The following is a 19,726-nucleotide window of genomic DNA, read 5'->3' on the forward strand; positions in this document are numbered from 1 at the left end:
AATTTTTTAAAGTCTATCTATTTTTCCAAATTTTAAGTTTAACCTTAATTCACGAAAAAGAATGTAATATTTTTAATTTAAACTTTTTGTGTAGGTACTTCCTGTTGATGTACCGAAATAGAATAAATAAAAGTAGGTAGGTAAATAAAATAAGAAGCAACAGGTTTTACAAAAAGGTTATTTAACACAAAATTAAATTATATGAAAAAAATAAATTATTTTTAACAATAACTTGACTAGTTATGGTACTGTAATTTCTATTTTATCAACATTTATTACGGTTGAAAAATTATTTTGCAATTTAGCAAAAATAAAGTGTTATAAATTAAAAATACAAGTTCTACAAGTCTTGTAAAATCCTACAAGTCTTGTGAAATTATTTGATAAACATAATTTACAAGAGTTTGTAAAAAAGTTCTTGTAACTTGTAACTTGTGAGCTTGTAGACTTGTAATGTTTGATAAACAGGGCACTGGAATAATTCTGGAATAACCTAATTTCCAAAGATGTTCCAAAGTATCAAATTAGTATAAATTCCCGGTGACAGATCTATTGTACTTTTACAATTTTGGGGCCGCCAATCGCCATACTATTTTTTTTTAATTTCTTGCGGTTTTCCAAGGATTCCATAAATAACAATTTCGACAGCCGTAAACATTTTATTTAATGAAATTATTAATTGGAAAACTAGAAATCCTTTGCCCTCCATATTCCAATAAGAAACTCGACTCCCACTCATTAGAGCAAATAATTGGAAATATGACACCATCGTTCTGTGACACCATCGAAGTATCGAAGCAAATAAACACAATAAATCGTATCACAATGTATTAGAACTCAAAATTGTATACTTCTAAAATATAACCACACCTAGAATTAATTACATTGAATATTGTCAATAAATAAGACACCAATATAAAAGAAACGCTGTTTACGTTAATTCTGTTTAGACTGAGGGGTCTTATTAAAATGGTAAAGTAATTCTTGGTAGCCAATTTAAAATGACCTTCTTGGAAGAACACTTTCTATGCTAATAAGTGCTCTTCTGAATTTGGCAACATTATCGTCGTTTTATCAGTGGCTCCTTGGTAGTACGATAAGTTGCGATAAAAATGTGAAGTTAAGTTAATTTTACAAATTATATAGTGCATTTTTGGTTTTGAAAGTTGGAAATTGTAGTTTTTTAGTGTTTTGATACGTTGGATTGCTATTAATTAATCAAAATGCGTGAAATCGTCCACGTTCAAGCAGGCCAGTGCGGCAATCAAATTGGTACCAAGGTGAGGTTATAAAATAACAACTTTTTCTATCTATTTACTATAAGATATCAATAATTACATCTGGGGATCGAAATTACCGTATTTGTAAACTTTATTTATTTATTTTTTATTCTAATTCACAAGGAGGGTTATGAATTGTATTTTTCCAAGGTTAAGCTAAGCTTTTGATATATTAACTGAGTGCTACTAATGAGAGATAGGTAACTACTTAGGTGAACCTAGGTTTTGATTAGGATTACACTTAAAACTTTTTCCAATAAGAAATTAAAGAAAAACAAAAGAGAAATTAGAATGTTCAAATAACCTCAAAATAGTTCATTATTATTATTATTTTTTAAATTTATTAGTTTGATTGAAAGCATTTCAAAAAGGGCTACAGTACGCTACGGAATGCAAAAGTTGATAACGGAATTTTCAATTTTGAAAATCATTTACGATTTACCGCGTCATGACATACATGTGGTGCCATCTAGGTTTGTAGGGTGAAAACTTTTTTATAAGGTAGGGTTTTACAACTTTTATGTCATTTCGCTTGTAATCAATAAATTATCTGAAATTGGATAAGATTAACAATGAACTCATAATGATTCATTTATTATCATTTATCATTTTTGTGACTTTTTCATACCTATTTTTCGAATAACTTTCAATCTTAGGGCGCAAACACATTGCTCCAGCAATCTCTGCTCTGGTACTTAGTTGTGTCGTGATTAAAGTCGTAAGTCGTGACACGACAAAAGTCAAAATCAAAAGGCACAAAAATAAATGACGTTGGGATGACGTGAATCTCCTGCAAGTTATTAGCAAAGAATATTATAATATACAGGTTATTAGCTTTTAACTGACTAACTGACTGTCTCTCAACAAGTTCAAAGTTTTCATAAAACGTAAAGTTATTGAAAAATCCTATTGCAATGTAAAGTACATATATTATTTAAATGATAAACAAGCTTGGGAACAAGTTGCTTAACGGCTTTGTGATAGTTCTAATAAGTTTAAATGATTTTGTAAAGTGGTGATAATAAAAAGAATACCCGGCTGAGTTTTGTTGTGGGTTCTTCTCAGACTTGGGCGCGTTTGGAACCCTCGTAGCTTTAGTTTTAAGTTTGCGTAGTAATTATCGCCACTATATCATCATCATCATCATCATCATCATCAGCCTGTGGACGTCCACTGTTGGACATAGGCCTTCCCTAAAGAGCGCCACCACACCCGGTCCTCAGCCTTCCTCATCCAGCCACTTCCCGCCAGCCTCTTTATATCGTCGGTCCATCGTGCTGGAGGGCGTCCCACACTACGCTTGCTTAAACGCGGTCTCCACTCAAGGACTTTCCGGCTCCAACGGCCATCGCCTCTACGACAGGCATGACCTGCCCACTGCCACTTCAGCTTGCTAATAGTTTGGGCTATGTCAGTGACCTTGGTTCTCCTGCGGATCTCCTCATTTCGGATCTTGTCCCTCAAGGAAACTCCTAACATAGCCCTCTCCATAGCTCGCTGAGCGACTTTGAGTTTGTGGACAAGGCCGTTTGTTAGTGTCCACGTTTCAGCACCATAGGTGAGGACGGGAAGAACACACTGGTTAAAGACTTTCGTCTTGAGGCACTGAGGAATTGACGATGAGAAGACTTGACTCAATTTCCCAAAAGCTGCCCAACCTAGCCGAATTCTTCTGTTGGCTTCCTCGTCGAAATTGCTTCTGCCTAATTGAATTGTTTGGCCAAGGTAATTGTATTGTGAAACAATTTCGATGCCAACATTTTCGACGCTCATCGGTGACGGGACAACGTGTTGATTGAACATTATCTTTGTTTTGTCCAAGTTTATCCCGAGACCGACACGTCTGGAAGAGTGGCTTAGGTTACTCAGCATCTCCTCGAGATCTTGCGGAGTTTCTGCTAGAATAACCACGTCATCAGCGAACCGTAGATGTGAGATGTACTCGCCATTTATATTAAGTCCTCGTCCTTTCCAGTCCAGCGTTTTGAAGAGGTCTTCCAGTGCACTGTTAAACAGTTTTGGAGATACTACATCCCCCTGTCTAACACCCCTTCGCAAGCTGATAGGTTTTGTCTGCTGAGACTGGATTTGGACGGTCATTGACGCAGAGTCATAAATACATCTCAACACCTCAATATACCGCCAATCGACCTGGCATCTTTGCAATGATTCCAGAACAGCCCAAGTTTCGATAGAGTCGAAGGCGTTCTCGTAGTCCACAAAGGCAAGACAGAGTGGGAGATTATATTCTTCTGTCTTCTGTATAATCTGCCTTATGTATGTGGTCTACGGTACTGTACTCTTTTCGAAACCTAGCCTGTTCCGGAGGTTGGAACTCATCAAGTCTTCGGGCGAGGCGATTTGTAAGAACCCTCGAAAACAACTTATAAACATGGCTCAAGAGTGAGATGGGCCGGTAGTTCTTTAGTAGCTCCTTATCTCCTTTTTTAAAGAAAAGGATTACTACACTCTTGCTCCATGCTTTCGGCGTTGTTCCATTCATGATGACGTCATTAAACAGCTCCTTAAGCTCTGTCAGTACAGGAGTACCTCCCGCACGTAGGAGTTCTGATGTAATGCCGTCATCACCCGGCCACTATATATTATCTTACAAATCCAACAACTGGCAATCAAAAACCTGCCAAGTGCGAGTCAGGCTCATGCAACGAGGGTTCCGTACTACAGTCATATTTTTTCGACATTTTGCACGATAATTCAAAAACTATGATGCATAAAATAAATAAAAATCTGTTTTAGACTGAACAGGTGAAGACCTTTCATATGATACCCCACTTGATATAGTTATCTTAGTTCAAAAATTGAAAATACAAATTATTAGTTCATGACCACAATTTAATGTTTTTTGTGCGATGTTACCACAAATTTACGGTTTTCAGATTTTTCTCCGAATGTCAACTATAAGATCTACCTACCTGCCAAATTTCATGATTCTAGGTCAACGAGAAGTACCCTGTAGGTTTCTTGACAGACAGACAGACAACAAAGTGATCCTATAAGGGTTCCGCTTTTCCTTTTGAATTTTGTTCAAATGTGCTATGCCAGAAGACTTGCTTTATCTTTCCTTCAGCTTTACCGGCTCGACTTTTGTTTCACAAATCACAATAGTTAGTGTGCAAAGGCCCAATTCAGATTTCTGATATTGATCACCCACCTAGTTACCAGCATGGGTTGTTAACCACAATTGGTTGTCATGGGAACCACCAACCAAGACCAACATATTTCGTTTTTAGGTTTCCCGGCGCTTCTTTTGCTTGAAGCGCGTTGGGTTGGTAGGTGGAAGAAGCGCTGGAATGCTCTTAGTTATAAGATGTGATGTGTGGCACAGTTTGGTCTAGGGTTCCGTACCTCAAAAGGAAAAACGGAACCCTTATAGGATCACTTTGTTGTCGGTCTGTCAAGACACCTACAGGGTACTTCCCGTTGACCTAGAATCATGAAATTTGGCAGGTAGGTAGGTCTTATAGCAGACATTCGGGGAAAAATCCGAAAACCGTGAATTTGTGGTTATAATACATCACACAAAAAAAATTAAATTGAGGTCATGAACAAATATTGCTATTTTCAACTTTCAAAGTAAGATTACTATACCAAGTGGGGTATCATATGATAAGGCTTTACTTGTACATTCTAAAACAGATTTCTATTTATTTTTAGGCAAAATAGTTTTTGATTTATCGTGCAAAATGTGGAAAAAATACGACTGTAGTACGGAACCCTCGTTGTGCGAGCCTGACTCGCACTTGGCCGGTTTTTTTTAAACTGAATAGTTTGCGCGAGAGACACTTCCAAAGTGATAAAATGTGTCCCCCCCCCCCTGTAACTTCTAAAATAAGAGAATGATAAAACTAAAAAAAATATATGATGTACATTAACCATGCAACTTCCACCGAAAATTGGTTTGAACGAGATCTAGTAAGTAGTTTTTGATTTATCGTGCAAAATGTCGATAAAATACGACTGTACTACGGAACCCTCAGCGCGCGAGTCTGATGGAATATCTATACTATTATATAAAGAGGTAATGTCGTTAAGTTTGTTTGTGGGGGATAATCTGTGGAACTACTGAACCGATTTTAAAAAATTTTTCACCAGTAGAAAGCTACATTATTCCTGAGTGAGATAGGCGATACGATATTACGATGTAATCGAAATTTGCGCTTAGCAACACCACTCTACTCGTGTGGCAACACATTCAGTGACATTTTTATATATAGAGATTTTCATTAAAAAATACAAAAAGTGTAATTTAATAAAACTGGTAAAACTTATTAGCCAGTAGGAAATAGTCACATCCTAAATAGGTAATGCTACTTATTCAGTTAGGCCTATGATCTCATACACACCCACCCACACTAATAACTAAATTATTACCTATTAGGTCATTTATAAGTTTTTCCGGTATAGTGTTTAGTAGGTAGGTATATTTGTGTAGTAACTAGGTGATGCTGGCGATTTAGATTTTTGAAAGTCCTGTTTTTCCGGGATAAAAATTAGCCTTCCCCGGGATGCAGGCTATTGTTATACCAAATTTCGCCAAAATCAGTTGAACGGATGGGCCGTGAAAGGCTAGCAGACAGACAGACACACTTTCGCATTTATAATATTAGTATGGATTAGGTACTCAGCAATGGCGTGCACAGGGTTTGAAGCCAGGGTATGCATTAGTTAAGTAGGAACCTGTTTACTGGCAGGTCATAATGAAATATATGCATTGAGCTATTACAACTGGGGTAAGCAGCGCATTTATGCCTCTATGACCTGCACGCCACTGTTAGGTAGGTACTCAGTAAATTTTTCCGGTATAGTGTTTAATAGGTATATTATTTTATGTGGTTACTAGGTGATACCCGCGATTTCGTCCGCGTGGATTTATGTTTTTAAAAATCCCGTGGGAACTCTTTGATTTTCCAGGATAAAAAGTAGCCTATGTCCTTCCCGGGGATGCTAGCTATTTCTGTACCAAATTTCATCAAAATTGGTTAAACAGATGGGCCGTGAAAAGCTAGCAGACAGACAGGCACATTTTCGCATTTATAATACTAGCTGATGCCCGCGACTTCGTCCGCGTGGATTTATGTTTTTAAAAATCCCGTGGGAACTCATCAATTTTCCGGGATGAAAAGTAGCCTATGTCCTTCCCCGGGATATAAGCTAACTCTGTACCAAATTTCATCAAAATCGGTTGAACGGTTGGGCCGTGAAAAGCTAGCAGACAGACAGGCACACTTTCGCATTTATATTATTATAATGGATGGATGGATATAATCATAATCACTTATTTATTTTGCTCAGATATGGTAGGTACATGTATATTAATTACATGGGGTCTTAAAAATTAGGTAATCAGTTACATATCCTGCCAAGCATGGCGTGTAAAATTAATAATATATTATATGGATTACTAGAGGATGCGCGTGACTTCGTCCGCGTGGATAGGTTTTTTTAAAATCCCGTGGGAACTCTTTAATTTTCCGGGATAAAAAGTAGCCTATGTCACTCTCCAGGTCTTTATCTATACCCATGCAAAAAATCACGTCAATCCGTTGCACCGTTGCAACGTGATTGAAGGACAAACCAACAAACAAACACACTTTCGCATCTACACTAATATTATAAAGAGGAAAACTTTGTTTGTTTGTTTGTTTGTTTGTTTGTTTGTTTGTTTGTTTGTTTGTTTGTTTGTACTGAATAGGCTCAAAAACTACTGGACCGATTTTAAAAATTCTTTCACCATTCGAAAGCTACATTATCCACGAGTAACATAGGCTATATTTTATTTTGGAAAAAAATAGGGTTCCGTAAGATATTTGGGTTTTTCGGACACAAGGTGTAAAAAATCAACCAGAAAAGTTACTTATTTTGCGTACGCTGCCTAAACTATAAAAGATAGAACCATAAAATGTTCTAATTAATTGTAGATCTTATAAATATCTACAAAAAAGTCCGCGACACACTATACCCATCTATGTCGAGTGAGGCACAGCAACCATTTTTTTATTTAAAAATCTTGAATTTTTTTTGGACTACATTTAAACGCGTTTATTTTACTCATGCTATTAATCCTTATCAAAATAAATGATTTCATCACTAAGAACAGTTTATGGAGATAATATTTGGTCTTTGAATGATTAAAATTGGACGTTTGGTTTAGAAGTTATGGCGAAATTAAAATATTACGATTTCTGCTGCACGGCCCGTTGTATTATATAAAGACATTACCTATATAAAGAGGTAATGTCGTTAAGTTTGTTTGTAGGGGGTAATCTTTAGAACTACTGAACCGATTTTAAAAATTCTTTCACCAGTAGAAAGCTACATTATTCCTGAGTGACATAGGCTATACGGGATCTTTAAAAACCTAAATCTACGCGGGCGAAGCCGCGGGGATCAGCTATATTATATAAAGAGGTAATGTCGTTAAGTTTGTTTGTAGGGGGTAATCTTTAGAACTACTGAACCGATTTTAAAAATTCTTTCACCAGTAGAAAGCTACATTATTCCTGAGTGACATAGGCTATACGGGATCTTTAAAAACCTAAATCTACGCGGGCGAAGCCGCGGGGATCAGCTAGTTTATTATAAGGGTCCTGATTATTTCATTTCCTTGCAATCGAAGTGAAAAGCAGAGTGTATGACTCGGTCATAAAACCCATTTTTCCTCGCCTTCGGCTCAGGTAGATAAACTTCCCGGATAAAATGGCTTGTTTTACGCCCTTGTTGTACAATGTACTATTTTGTTTCAGTTCTGGGAGGTGATATCGGACGAGCATGGCATAGACCCGACCGGCCACTACAAGGGCGTCAGTGAGCTGCAGAGAGAGAGGCTCAACGTGTACTACAATGAGGCCGCTGGAGGTAACGCATCATCATGATCAACCCATCGCCGGCTCACTACAGAGCACGGGTCTCCTCTCAGAGTGAGAATGGTTTTGGCCATAGTCTACCACGCTGACCAAGTGCGGATTGGGAGACTTCACAGTTCACACACCATTGAACATGAACTAATCATGGAGATTGGCCGCCGTGGCCAAAATTCGGTTGGGAGGTTTTGATTTGTCTGGAGGGAGGCGTCCACTGCTGGACATAGGATGAGGCAGGCGGAGGATCGTGTGTGGTGGTGTGCTCTTAGGAAGGCCTAAGTTGCATTGATGATGATGAATTCAATCAATCAATCAGCCTGCCATCGGTTCTGCGGCAGACGTGGCCTGCCCACTGCCACTTCAGCTGGCTAATTCGTTGGGCTATGTCGGTCACTCTGGTTCTCCTACAGATTTCCTCATCACGGATTTTGTCCCTCAGAGAGATACCCAACATAGCCCGCTGAGCGACTTTGAACTTGTGGACAAGACCAACTGTCTGTGTCCACGTTTACGACGAATATGATGAGGAATTAATGATGATTATTGATTGTTACAAGTAGGATGTTTGTTTACAGAGAGATACGTGCCCAGGGCTGTGCTGGTGGACTTGGAGCCCGGGACCATGGACTCGGTCCGAGCGGGGCCCTACGGCCAACTGTTCAGACCTGACAACTTTGTGTTTGGCCAGAGTGGAGCGGGTAAGTCTCCCTTCTCTTTTCCTCCTTTTGTTGCCGTTACACACAACACCAGAGCAAATCAAATCAAATCAAAAATTCTTTATTGCACATGTGGGTATGTATATACAGAATAGAATAGAATAGAATATGTTTTTATTCAAGTAGACTTTTTACAAGCGCTTTCGAATAGTCGGTTAGTTTTAATTTACCACTGGTTCGGAATGCCGTTCCTACCGAGAAAAACCAGCAAGAAACTCGGCGGCTGCTCTTTTTAATTTTACAATTTACAATGTTATTATACCATACTATACAAGCCATTGCAGCCCCGTGCATTGCTGGAGCGAGTCAGATGTTACAGTTATTAAAGTTTCACCACAAATAGCCATATTATGGCATGCAAAAAAAAAAGCAACTTACTTAAATTTAAACAGTAGGTTCGCGAGTCCGCGCTAAAATCACGGGTTTTAACATCTAAAAATAAAATTTAGAAATGTCAAACTGCTTCTGTCCTTTTCATATTACAATAGTAAAAAGAGGGTGCGAATACTCTAAAATTAGGTTGTGGTGTTATGCGATTCTAAAATCGGTGCCAATGATTGCTAATAAAAAATGCTACAACTTATTGTAAATTTATGTCTGTTGAATACTCTTTAATGGTATCTTTTCTGTAGTAAAAATTCTTTAATTTTCTATTTAAAAGTTTTAGTAATTGTTAAAACTTTTAAATATAAAATTAAAGAATGTTAGATTTCGGTGAATGCTGACCGAAATCTAAATATTACAACTTTTTAGAGCATCGGGTTCCAGTTCCATAAGGCCTGTAAGTGCGAGCGAGAGGTTCGATAAAAATGATATATGACTCAGTTCGCACGTTCGTAATGGCCCTACTATAAGTAAAACTAAAGCATAATAATTTCCTATGATCCTCAGGCAACAATTGGGCAAAAGGCCACTACACTGAAGGTGCAGAGCTGGTGGATTCAGTCCAGGATGTCATCCGAAAGGAGTCGGAGGGATGCGACTGCCTCCAAGGTGAACTATCCAACTTGTAGTCATTGAATTCGGGATAGTTATAATTGTTGCTATGACAATAATTTAATACAAATTCTAATATTATTGACCCTGTTACGCAGGCATAGTCAGGCCGCAACGCTAGACGTGCCTGCTTAATGCGTTCCCACGGTCGCCGCGAAAACCAACACCTGCTGACGCGGCAGAAATCGCTAGCACCGTGCGATAGGACTTGGGACCGACACATCACATTTAGCTATAGATAATTTTATGTAATAGTTAATATAATGTAAATTTTTAGTAATAAAATTAGGTTAAGGAAATGCTCTTTCCTTTCGCAACCCTCTATATAACTACCCTCGAAAATTTGATGTTATGAACAAAATTTTAAATTTTTTTGCGTGATGTAACCACAAATTCGCGGTTTTCGGATTTTCCCCCGTACCAGTGTTAAGTCAACGGGAAGTACCCTCTAGGTTTCGTGATTGGCTGAATTTGTGCGATTCTTTTGCAACAATGAGCAACAATGCATTGTGGCCAATAGTGAGCGAGCATTAACCAATCAGAGATGATTGCGATCGTGTCAAACAACCGCGGTAGGGCCATAGACTGACTGACTGACTGACAGACAGACAGACAGACAACAAAGTGATCCGTGAACGAGTTTCTCTATAGAAGAATATTGAATTCATTGTTAATTATTGTAAAACTACGATTTTGTGGATAATAAATTTGTTAATAAATAAGTTGTGTTATTCCAGGGTTCCAACTGACTCACTCCCTGGGGGGAGGTACCGGGTCAGGTCTGGGGACGCTACTCCTCAGCAAGATCAGGGAGGAGTTCCCCGACAGGATTATGTGCACTTTCAGTGTCGTGCCTTCGCCTAAGGTACGTCTATCAGGCAACATATGTGCGAGCGAAGCGAGCGCTTCATTTTGTTTATTTTACTAATTAACATCGGCGCAAAGTTGCCTGTCTATCGGTATTCTACAGGATATATTTCGGAGAGTGTGCCGAAGAACTTTTCAACCTGGTTCCCCCTTCACCTTTCTACTATCGTACCGCAAGGCATCGCCAATTTCTGCACCCGTACGTAGTCAAAATTCCACGATACGTACGAAGCGATTTGCCTCCTCATTTCTGATTTGAACCACTAAGATTTGAAACACCCTTCCAGCGTCAGTTTTCCCCTCCAATTATAATATGGGTACCTTCAAGTCAAGAGTAAATTAGCATCTTCTAGGCAAGCGCGCTATTTCGAAGTTTCGTATTTTGAATATTCCCAGTTTTAAGTTTTTTAAAGGAATTTTTTTTAAAGCAGACCAGACCAGAAATTTAGAAATTATAAAATTCCAAACCCCTGCCGGGAATCGAACGTGGGACCTCCCACTAGTAAGACCACACCGCTTACCACTGCTAGAGGAAGGTCGTCAAATACACCGCCATTTTGTTACCACTGGTTCAGGAAGGCAGTCAAATACACCGCCATTTTGTTACTACTGGTTCAGGAAGGCAGTCAAATACACCGCCATTTTGTTACCACTGGTTCAGGGAGGCAGTCAAATACACCGCCATTTTGTTACCACTGGTTCAGGAAGGCAGTCAAATACACCGCCATTTTGTTACCACTGGTTCAGGAAGGCAGTCAAATACACCGCCATTTTGTTACCACCGGTTCAGGAAGGCAGTCAAATACGCCGCCATTTTGTTACCACCGGTTCAGGAAGGCAGTCAAATACACCGCCATTTTGTTACCACCGGTTCAGGAAGGCAGTCAAATACACCGCCATTTTGTTACCACCACCGGTTCAGGAAGGCAGTCAAATACACCGCCATTTTGTTACCACCGGTTCAGGAAGGCAGTCAAATACACCGCCATTTTGTTACCACCACCGGTTCAGGAAGGCAGTCAAATACACCGCCATTTTGTTACCACCGGTTCAGGAAGGCAGTCAAATACACCGCCATTTTGTTACCACCACCGGTTCAGGAAGGCAGTCAAATACACCGCCATTTTGTTACCACCGGTTCAGGAAGGCAGTCAAATACACCTCCATTTTGTTGTTCCAGGTTAGCGAGGTGGTGTTGGAGCCCTATAACGCCACACTCTCGGTGCACCAGCTCGTGGAGAACACGGACATGTCCTTCTGCATCGATAATGAAGCGTTGTACAACATCTGCTTCAGGACGCTTCGCTTGAGCAGCCCAAGCTACGGGGACCTGAACCATTTGATATCGGTAAGAAAAAAAGAAAGAAAGAAAGTAAACTTTTTTATTTGATCACAATGAACACTCCAATAAACCTTAAAGCTAATTTAATTAACTGCATAATAATTTATACTTATAGGTAAAAAAGATTCTAAATAAAGTGTCCAAATATAGGTCTCCCATTCAACATCATGCTGCAGCAAGCTTTCAGTGAAGAGTCTATCCGAATCTAAATATATGTATAAAAGGAAAAGGCTGACTGACTGACTGAGTGATCTATCAACGCACAGGTCATACTACTGGACGGATCGCGCTGAAATTCGGCATGCAGATAGCTATTACAACGTAGTCTGCTAAGAAAGGATTCTTCAAAATGCAACCCCTAAAGGGGTAAAATAGGGGTTTGAAGTTTGTATGAAAGTCTGTCAGTTATGAAGTGTCTATAAAGAAATTTTGTAGTTAATATTTGTGCAATAAGCAGTATGCTAATTTTATTAAGCTCATATGTCAAAATCTCATAGTTAAAGATCAACCCTAACCCTCTTACAAATAAACCTGGAATAGCGGTGGAATAGTTATACTCTGTTTTGTCTTTTTCCTTCAAATGTCAAATTACTGATGACAGAGAAAGACAAAACAGAGTATGACTATTCCACCGATATTCCAGGTTTATTTGTTAGGGGGTAAGGGTGTAAAATAGGGGTTTAAAATTTGTGTAGTTCACGCGGACGAAGTAGCGGGCACAAGCTAGTAAATAAAATAAAAATGACTTGTTATTCTTTATTCCAGCACACGATGTCCGGTGTGACCACTTGCTTCCGTTTCCCGGGACAACTCAACGCGGACCTGCGCAAGCTGGCCGTCAACATGGTGCCCTTCCCGCGGCTCCACTTCTTCATGCCAGGTCAGTCTTCTTCACCAACTTAAACACGTCCAATGCTAGACATAAGTCTTACGCCGCCGCCATCCAGCTGCTCATTTTTAGGGTTCCGTACCTCAAAAGGAAAAACGGAACCCTTATAGGATCACTTTGTTGTCTGTCTGTCTGTCAAGAAACCTACAGGGTACTTCCCGTTGCCCTAGAATTATGAAATTTGGCAGGTAGGTAGATCTTATAGCTGACATTTGGGGAAAAATCTGAAAACCGTGAATTTAGGCTTACATCACACAAAAAAAAATTGTGATCTTGAACTAATAATTAGTATTTTCAATTTTCTAAGTAAGATAACTATATCAAGTAAAGATACCCATCATATGAAAGGTCTTCATCTGTGCATTCTAAAACAGATTTTTATTTATTTTTATGTATCATAGTTTTTAAATTATCGTGCAAAATGTCGAAAAAATACGACTGTAGTACGGAACCCTCATTGCGCGAGCCTGACTCGCACTTGACCGGTTTTTTTACTAATCTTGATTGTGTTTATAATTTCGAATAAAATACGAATGCTTACTTTACGAATTAAAACAAAATTGGTTTTACCTAAAGTGCGCTATCTTGGCGCGTGGCGAAAATCGGAACTAACGTTGCCGTCAAGTGTCCCCTTTGTTCTTGTTGGAATATTCTTAAGCCTTTGTTCTCCAACAGCGCCCCGCTGTCAATGTCATTCAAGTGCCAAGAGAGCCTTGTCGCACTGTAATTCTGATGCTGATATTAATTTTATGATATTCAGGGTTTGCTCCGCTCACTGCAAGGAATTCCTTCAACTACCGTCCGCAGAACGTGTCCGAGCTGATGAGCCAAGTAAGTCTCTTTTGCAGATATTCAATCTCTCTGGTGGGAGGCTTCGGCCGTGTTATGTGTCTGTCCGTCTATCACCAGACTGTATCTCATGAACCGTGATAGTTAACATTAGTTAGATAAAAACAAATACTAAAAAACAGAATAAAACAAATAATTAAGGGAGCTCTCATACAACGTACGTGATTTTTTGCTCGTTTTTTTTAGATAACTAGCTGTGATGCCCGCGACTGCGTCCGCTTGGTTTTTAAAAATCCCGTGGAAAGTCTTTGATTTTTCAGGATAAAAAGTAGCCTATGTCACTCTCCAGGTCTTTATCTAACCCTTGCAAAAAATCACGTCAATCTGTTACACCGTTGCGATGCGATTGAAGGACAAACCAACAAACAAACACACTTTCGCATTTATAATAAGGGTACTGATCTGTTTGTCTCCCACAGATGTTCAACCCTGGCAACATGATGACGGCTTGCGACCCTCGCCACGGCAGATACCTGACCGTAGCGACCATCTTCCGAGGCCGCATGTCCATGCGAGAAGTCGACGACCAAGTATTGGCTATACAAAACAAAAACTCCAGGTATGATGACCTTTTTCTAAAGATATGCCACTTCTTGGAAGAGAAATCGAGGCTTGCAATTCATTGTAAATCTCATGGCAGTGCCTTTTTGTATCTATGAGGTGCACGCCTTAGCGGTGATACTTTGCGATTCATTGAAAAATCTTCTGGTATGCCTCCTAGACTTATCACTGATCAGGGTACCTGTTTGTCCATGACAGGTCGAGAAGAATTTTTGAAAATTCAATCCCTAAGGGGGTAAGATAGGGGTTCGAAATTTGTGTAGTACACGCTTTGATTTTTAGTTTCTTTTATGCTCGCCCGACTTCATACATACATACCTACACGTGTAGAAACTAGAAACAAAAGTTATTTTTACTTTGTAGTGGTTTTGGAAGTCGGTTTTTGTTTTTTTTTTTTAATTTTAAGCTTTTTAGTGTAAGTAGTCAATGTGGCTAATTCCGTTGTACACAATCTCTAAACTAAACTAAAATGATACGTCTAAATCTATTGCTATCCCTTTCATAATGTTGCTTGCAGAAAAGCATAGCACTAGATGTAGACCTGTTAATTTAGTTTAGGTTTAGAGATTGTGTGAAAGCGAATCGGCCCCATTGCTTGATACCTAAAATATCAATTCACCATCAGAAATTCCCGAATCCCCACGGCTTAGGAGTTCAGTACCTTGCAGCATCAGCATTGAGGAGTTGGGATCAGAAGTTCAATGGTATAGTCTATGCTTGGCACCAAAAATAATATTGCATTATTCGCAGCTCCTCAATCACTATAGTTTAGGAGTGCTGTACCCTACCTCATCAGGGTTGAGGAGTTGGGACTTGGAATTCAAGCATAAAGTCGTTGCTTGGTACCTACAACATTAATTCACTATGAACACTTCCTAAATCTTGATAACTTAGGCGGGCAGTAACCCTGCAGCATCAGGATTGAGGAGTTGGATCCAGAAATTTAAATGGGACTACCACCTTAACATCCTCTGCTGATTTAAAAAAAAAATTGCAAATCGGTCCGGAAACCTGGAAAAAATCGATCGATACATACAAAAAAAGTCGAAAAAAAACGGGCCGAATTGAGAACAACCTCCTTTTTGGAAGTCGGTTAACAAAATGAAGTTAACATTAAATTTTTGTTCTCAGTTACTTCGTGGAATGGATCCCGAACAACCTCAAAGTGGCGGTGTGCGACGTGCCGCCGCGGGGCCTCAAAATGTCCGCCACCTTCATCGGGAACACGACCGCCATTCAGGAGATATTCAAACGCATCTCTGAACAGTTCACTGCCATGTTTAGGAGACGGGTAAGCGTGCGCAAACACACACACACACACACACACACACACACACACACACACACACACACACACACACACACACACACACACACAATATTCAAGAGCTAATACGATATACGAATACACTATAAGTTTTATAACTCATAAAGGTACCCAATCTGAATCCAAACATGTATAGGCATTCAGGAGAAACGCATCTCTGAATTGTTAACTGCCAAGTTAAGAACACACGCACACATACACATACTCACACTTTAGGCGTACCGTCGCCTTAAAAGAAGAATTTAAAGCCTGACCAGATATATAAAAAACTTACTCTAACTTAACTTACTTAAGTAGTATACTATGCTTTATGGTCACTAAGTATCTTGTATAAACTGGTTCCACGGGTTTTCACGGGCAATATGGCGAGGTATTTTATTTTTCTGGTCAGACTTTAAAAGATAATGTTGCTTGGTAAAGGTTAAAAGATAATATAATTATGTCCCCAGGCTTTCCTCCACTGGTACACAGGCGAAGGCATGGACGAGATGGAGTTCACGGAAGCTGCGAGCAACATGGCCGACCTCATCTCCGAGTACCAGCAGTATCAGGTAATTATTTCTAGGTTCTCGACAGTCGACATCGACTATCGTTTCCTCGATAACGACTATCGTTACCCCGACATCGACTATCGTTAACTCGACGTCGACTATCGTTACCTCGACGTCGGCGTTCGTTTTCTCGAAATCGTCCTTCGAAAATTTCAGTGGGCGCCAACCATTTTGAGTCACCAACCAATCATAAACATCATTTTCAAATTGAATTCATTTGTGATTGACTGATGACTCATTTATCATTTGTATGGGATCACGTAACAGAGAGAGGGCTATACTAACTTTTTCCGCGGATAAGTAATAGTGACAGTGACAGTTATTTGTCATTCAGCTTGCTGCAGAGAGACGTATTCATTTTAATTATGGCTAAATACTAAATAATAACCTGTGTGAACAAAAAATAAATACACCAAAGACCAGTAAAAAGTTTTTATTAAAAATACTACATATTTTACTTTTCTTTTCCAGGAAGCTAACGTGGACGACGACGAAGAGTTCGATGAGGAAGAAGAAGAAGAACCAGCCGAGTTGGAGAAGGATGTACACATGCCGCTCTAATGTCATTTGTCACATATGCCGTCACGTAAACACCTTGAAATACCTCTGTAGTGTAATTGTTGCACATTTCATCACGTAAACACACCTCTGGCTTTAACATGTCACTCTAATGTCATTGTTACACATGCTGTCACATAAAGAGACCTCTGAAACACCATACATAATATTTGTTATTTTATTTGACTGTGTTAGTACCGCTAAATCTGTTGAAAAATCAAGTGTTAGTTAAGAATATTGTTTTATTAATCGAATGAAAATTAAGACCAATATGGCGGAAAGTCATTCCTATTTTAAGTTTGAAATTCGGTTGACCACGTAAACTTGTGTCTGATAACGGTAAACAATTAGTGCAGTACTATGTCCATGACACAGAATACTAACTATTACTACGTAAAGAAGCGATACTCATTTCCCCCGTCACTGTTCTCACCTTGTTGTCACGCAAGCGAAAAGCACTGATATTGCTTACGTATAGCGTTGTCTTTGTCCCGCTTGATTGGCCCTTAGCCCTACCGTTATCCACACACACAAATCGTGTGCGGATAGGCCAGTGTTCCGGTAGTTGTAGATAATTAATTCATTTGTACAATGTGAGGGGGGGGGTGTCAATGGTCTGTACCGCCGCGCATTGGTTCGTCAGTCAATCTTTCACATCGCTAGCTGTAGGAAAGATACTACAACCATATAATATATAAATTCCACAAATTGCTATTGCGCTGGAACCATGTCTCATTAACATCGAATTGACGTCGTTTTGACGTCATTTGACGTATATATAAGTAAAAATATACCATCAGCTCGAAACTTCAGTCTAGTGCTGACGTCACTAAAATGGCAGCCACGCGCAGTAGCAATTTGCGGGACTTTTATACCCGTGCGCATCTTCATAGTCGAACAGAGGTATTTTTACGTGACCTTTTACTGTACTGTATTTTGTAGTTTGTTTTGTTTGAACTTGATGATTATATTGATGATTAATTGTATATTGATGATGATTATGATTATTATTAATGATTGAATTTACTTGTTGAAAGGTCTTAGCAATATGTAACGGGTATCTCACTCAGTGATTTGTTACTTGAATATAATAAAAAAAACCCGACCAAGGGTTCCGTACTACAGTCATATTTTTTCGACATTTTGCACGATAAATCAAAAACTAATATGCATAAAAATAAAAATAAATCTGTTTTAGAATGTACACGTAAATCCTACTAAATTCACGGTTTTTCGGATTTATTATATTTATTCCATCCGACTATATTAATGTATTCCTTTAAGTCCCGCAAATTGCTATTGCGCTGGAACCATGTCTCATTAACATCGAAATGACGTCATTTGACGTATATGTAACTACAGCTTGAAACTTCAGTCTAGTGCTGACGTCACTAAAATGCCAGCCACGCGCATTAGCAATTTGCGGGAGTTATACTTGAGAAGCTTGCAAACAAAACGGTATAATAAATTATCACTAATTTGACCAAAATGTTTTTTATCCAGATGTTTTAGCCCCTAAATAAAATCAGAATTCTTTTTCAAGAAAAAACGGCCTAAGCCTGTGCTCACATTTACCTAAGTCAATTTGTGATTTCTATGACAAACGGTACAACTATAAGTCCCGCAAAAAAATCGAAATGACATCATTTTGGCGTCATTTGACGTTTGGATATTTAAGTAAAAATATACCATCAGCTCGAAACTTCAGTCTAGTGCTGACATCACTAAAATGGCGGCCACGCGCATTAGCAATTTGCGGGACTTATATGATAAAGTATCAACAGAGATGGGCTCGCACACGAGGGGTTCCGTATTATTGTAAAATAAATTACACATTTTTTTTAATTTCATGGCAATTTTTTTTTTGTTTTGTTATAGCGGCAATAGAAATAAATACTCATTGTGAAAATTTCGACGATCAACTCTCTAAGTTTGACATACAGACATACGGACGGACAATAGTTTTAGTAATAGGGTCTCGTTGGCACCCTACGGGTTAACAGCTAATTCTGATTCAACTAATTTTAGAGTATTCGCATCCCCTTCCTACCAATGTAATATGAAAAGGACAGACACAGTTTGACAGTTTTAAATTTAATTTAGAGCTGTCAAATTTCGTGACTTTAGCTGCCACTGTTTAAATTTGTAGCGTGCACTAAAATTTAGTATATTTGAATTTAAAATTCATGTTCCGTCCTTTTTTTTCAATGTTAAAAAGAAAGAGACGCAGATACTCTAAATTTAGTTCAGAGAAAAACAAGAGAATCGACGCCACTATTCGTGTACGGAACCCTAAAACCATCGTTGTGACTAGTGACTACCCGCGGTTTTGGTTCGTCCCGTTACAATGAGGAAGTTTCAGGACAACGTTCGAAAAAAATTCATAGATGGCGCTGGATACGACCACCATTAAAGATGAAAAATAATACCTATATCTATATGATCTATGCTTTAGGTCCTGTCAATCATAGATGAAGAGTAAGAGCCTAGCGTGCACTGTAATAATTTTCCTTTCGTTTCTTTACCACAAAATCTGTGAACTATAATAGAAGTAATTAATTAATTTCGCATCGGATTTAAATTTAAAGCATAGATCATATTATAGTTATAGGAATTTTTTTCATCTTTAGTGGTTGTATCCAGCGCCATCTATGATAATTTTATCGAACATTGCCCTGAAACTTACTCCTTGCTTTGGCCTTATTGTGTTGCTGTGTTTGTTGATTTTAAATTTTAAGCTTGAAATATAATACCTCGATAGTAATAGACTACACTAGTGAACATTTTTTTGAAAAAAAATCAATGATTATAAATTATTTTACCTACGGAATTGGTTGTTTTATTTAAATACTAGATGATGCCCGCGACTTCGTCCGCGTGGATTTAGGTGTTTAAAAATCCCGTGGGAA

The 19,726-nt window shown here is 38.8% G+C and overlaps 1 protein-coding gene across 1 annotated transcript; it reads left to right on the forward strand.

Annotated features, from left to right (window-relative positions):
- The first annotated feature begins 972 nt into the window (after nt 1-972).
- On the forward strand, nt 973-19,647 carry LOC117995167 (tubulin beta-2 chain-like). The gene is made up of 12 exons (XM_034983164.2): nt 973-1,280; nt 8,045-8,156; nt 8,737-8,859; nt 9,769-9,870; nt 10,611-10,738; nt 11,921-12,088; nt 12,848-12,962; nt 13,732-13,802; nt 14,240-14,379; nt 15,513-15,672; nt 16,158-16,259; nt 16,731-19,647. The coding sequence occupies exons 1-12, from the start codon at nt 1,224-1,226 to the stop codon at nt 16,818-16,820; spliced, it is 1,368 nt and encodes a 455-aa protein (XP_034839055.1). The 5' UTR covers nt 973-1,223; the 3' UTR covers nt 16,821-19,647.
- The last annotated feature ends 79 nt before the right edge of the window (nt 19,648-19,726 follow it).

This window comes from Maniola hyperantus, chromosome 28 (genome assembly GCF_902806685.2).
Source record: "Maniola hyperantus chromosome 28, iAphHyp1.2, whole genome shotgun sequence".
Taxonomy (NCBI): domain Eukaryota; kingdom Metazoa; phylum Arthropoda; class Insecta; order Lepidoptera; family Nymphalidae; genus Maniola; species Maniola hyperantus.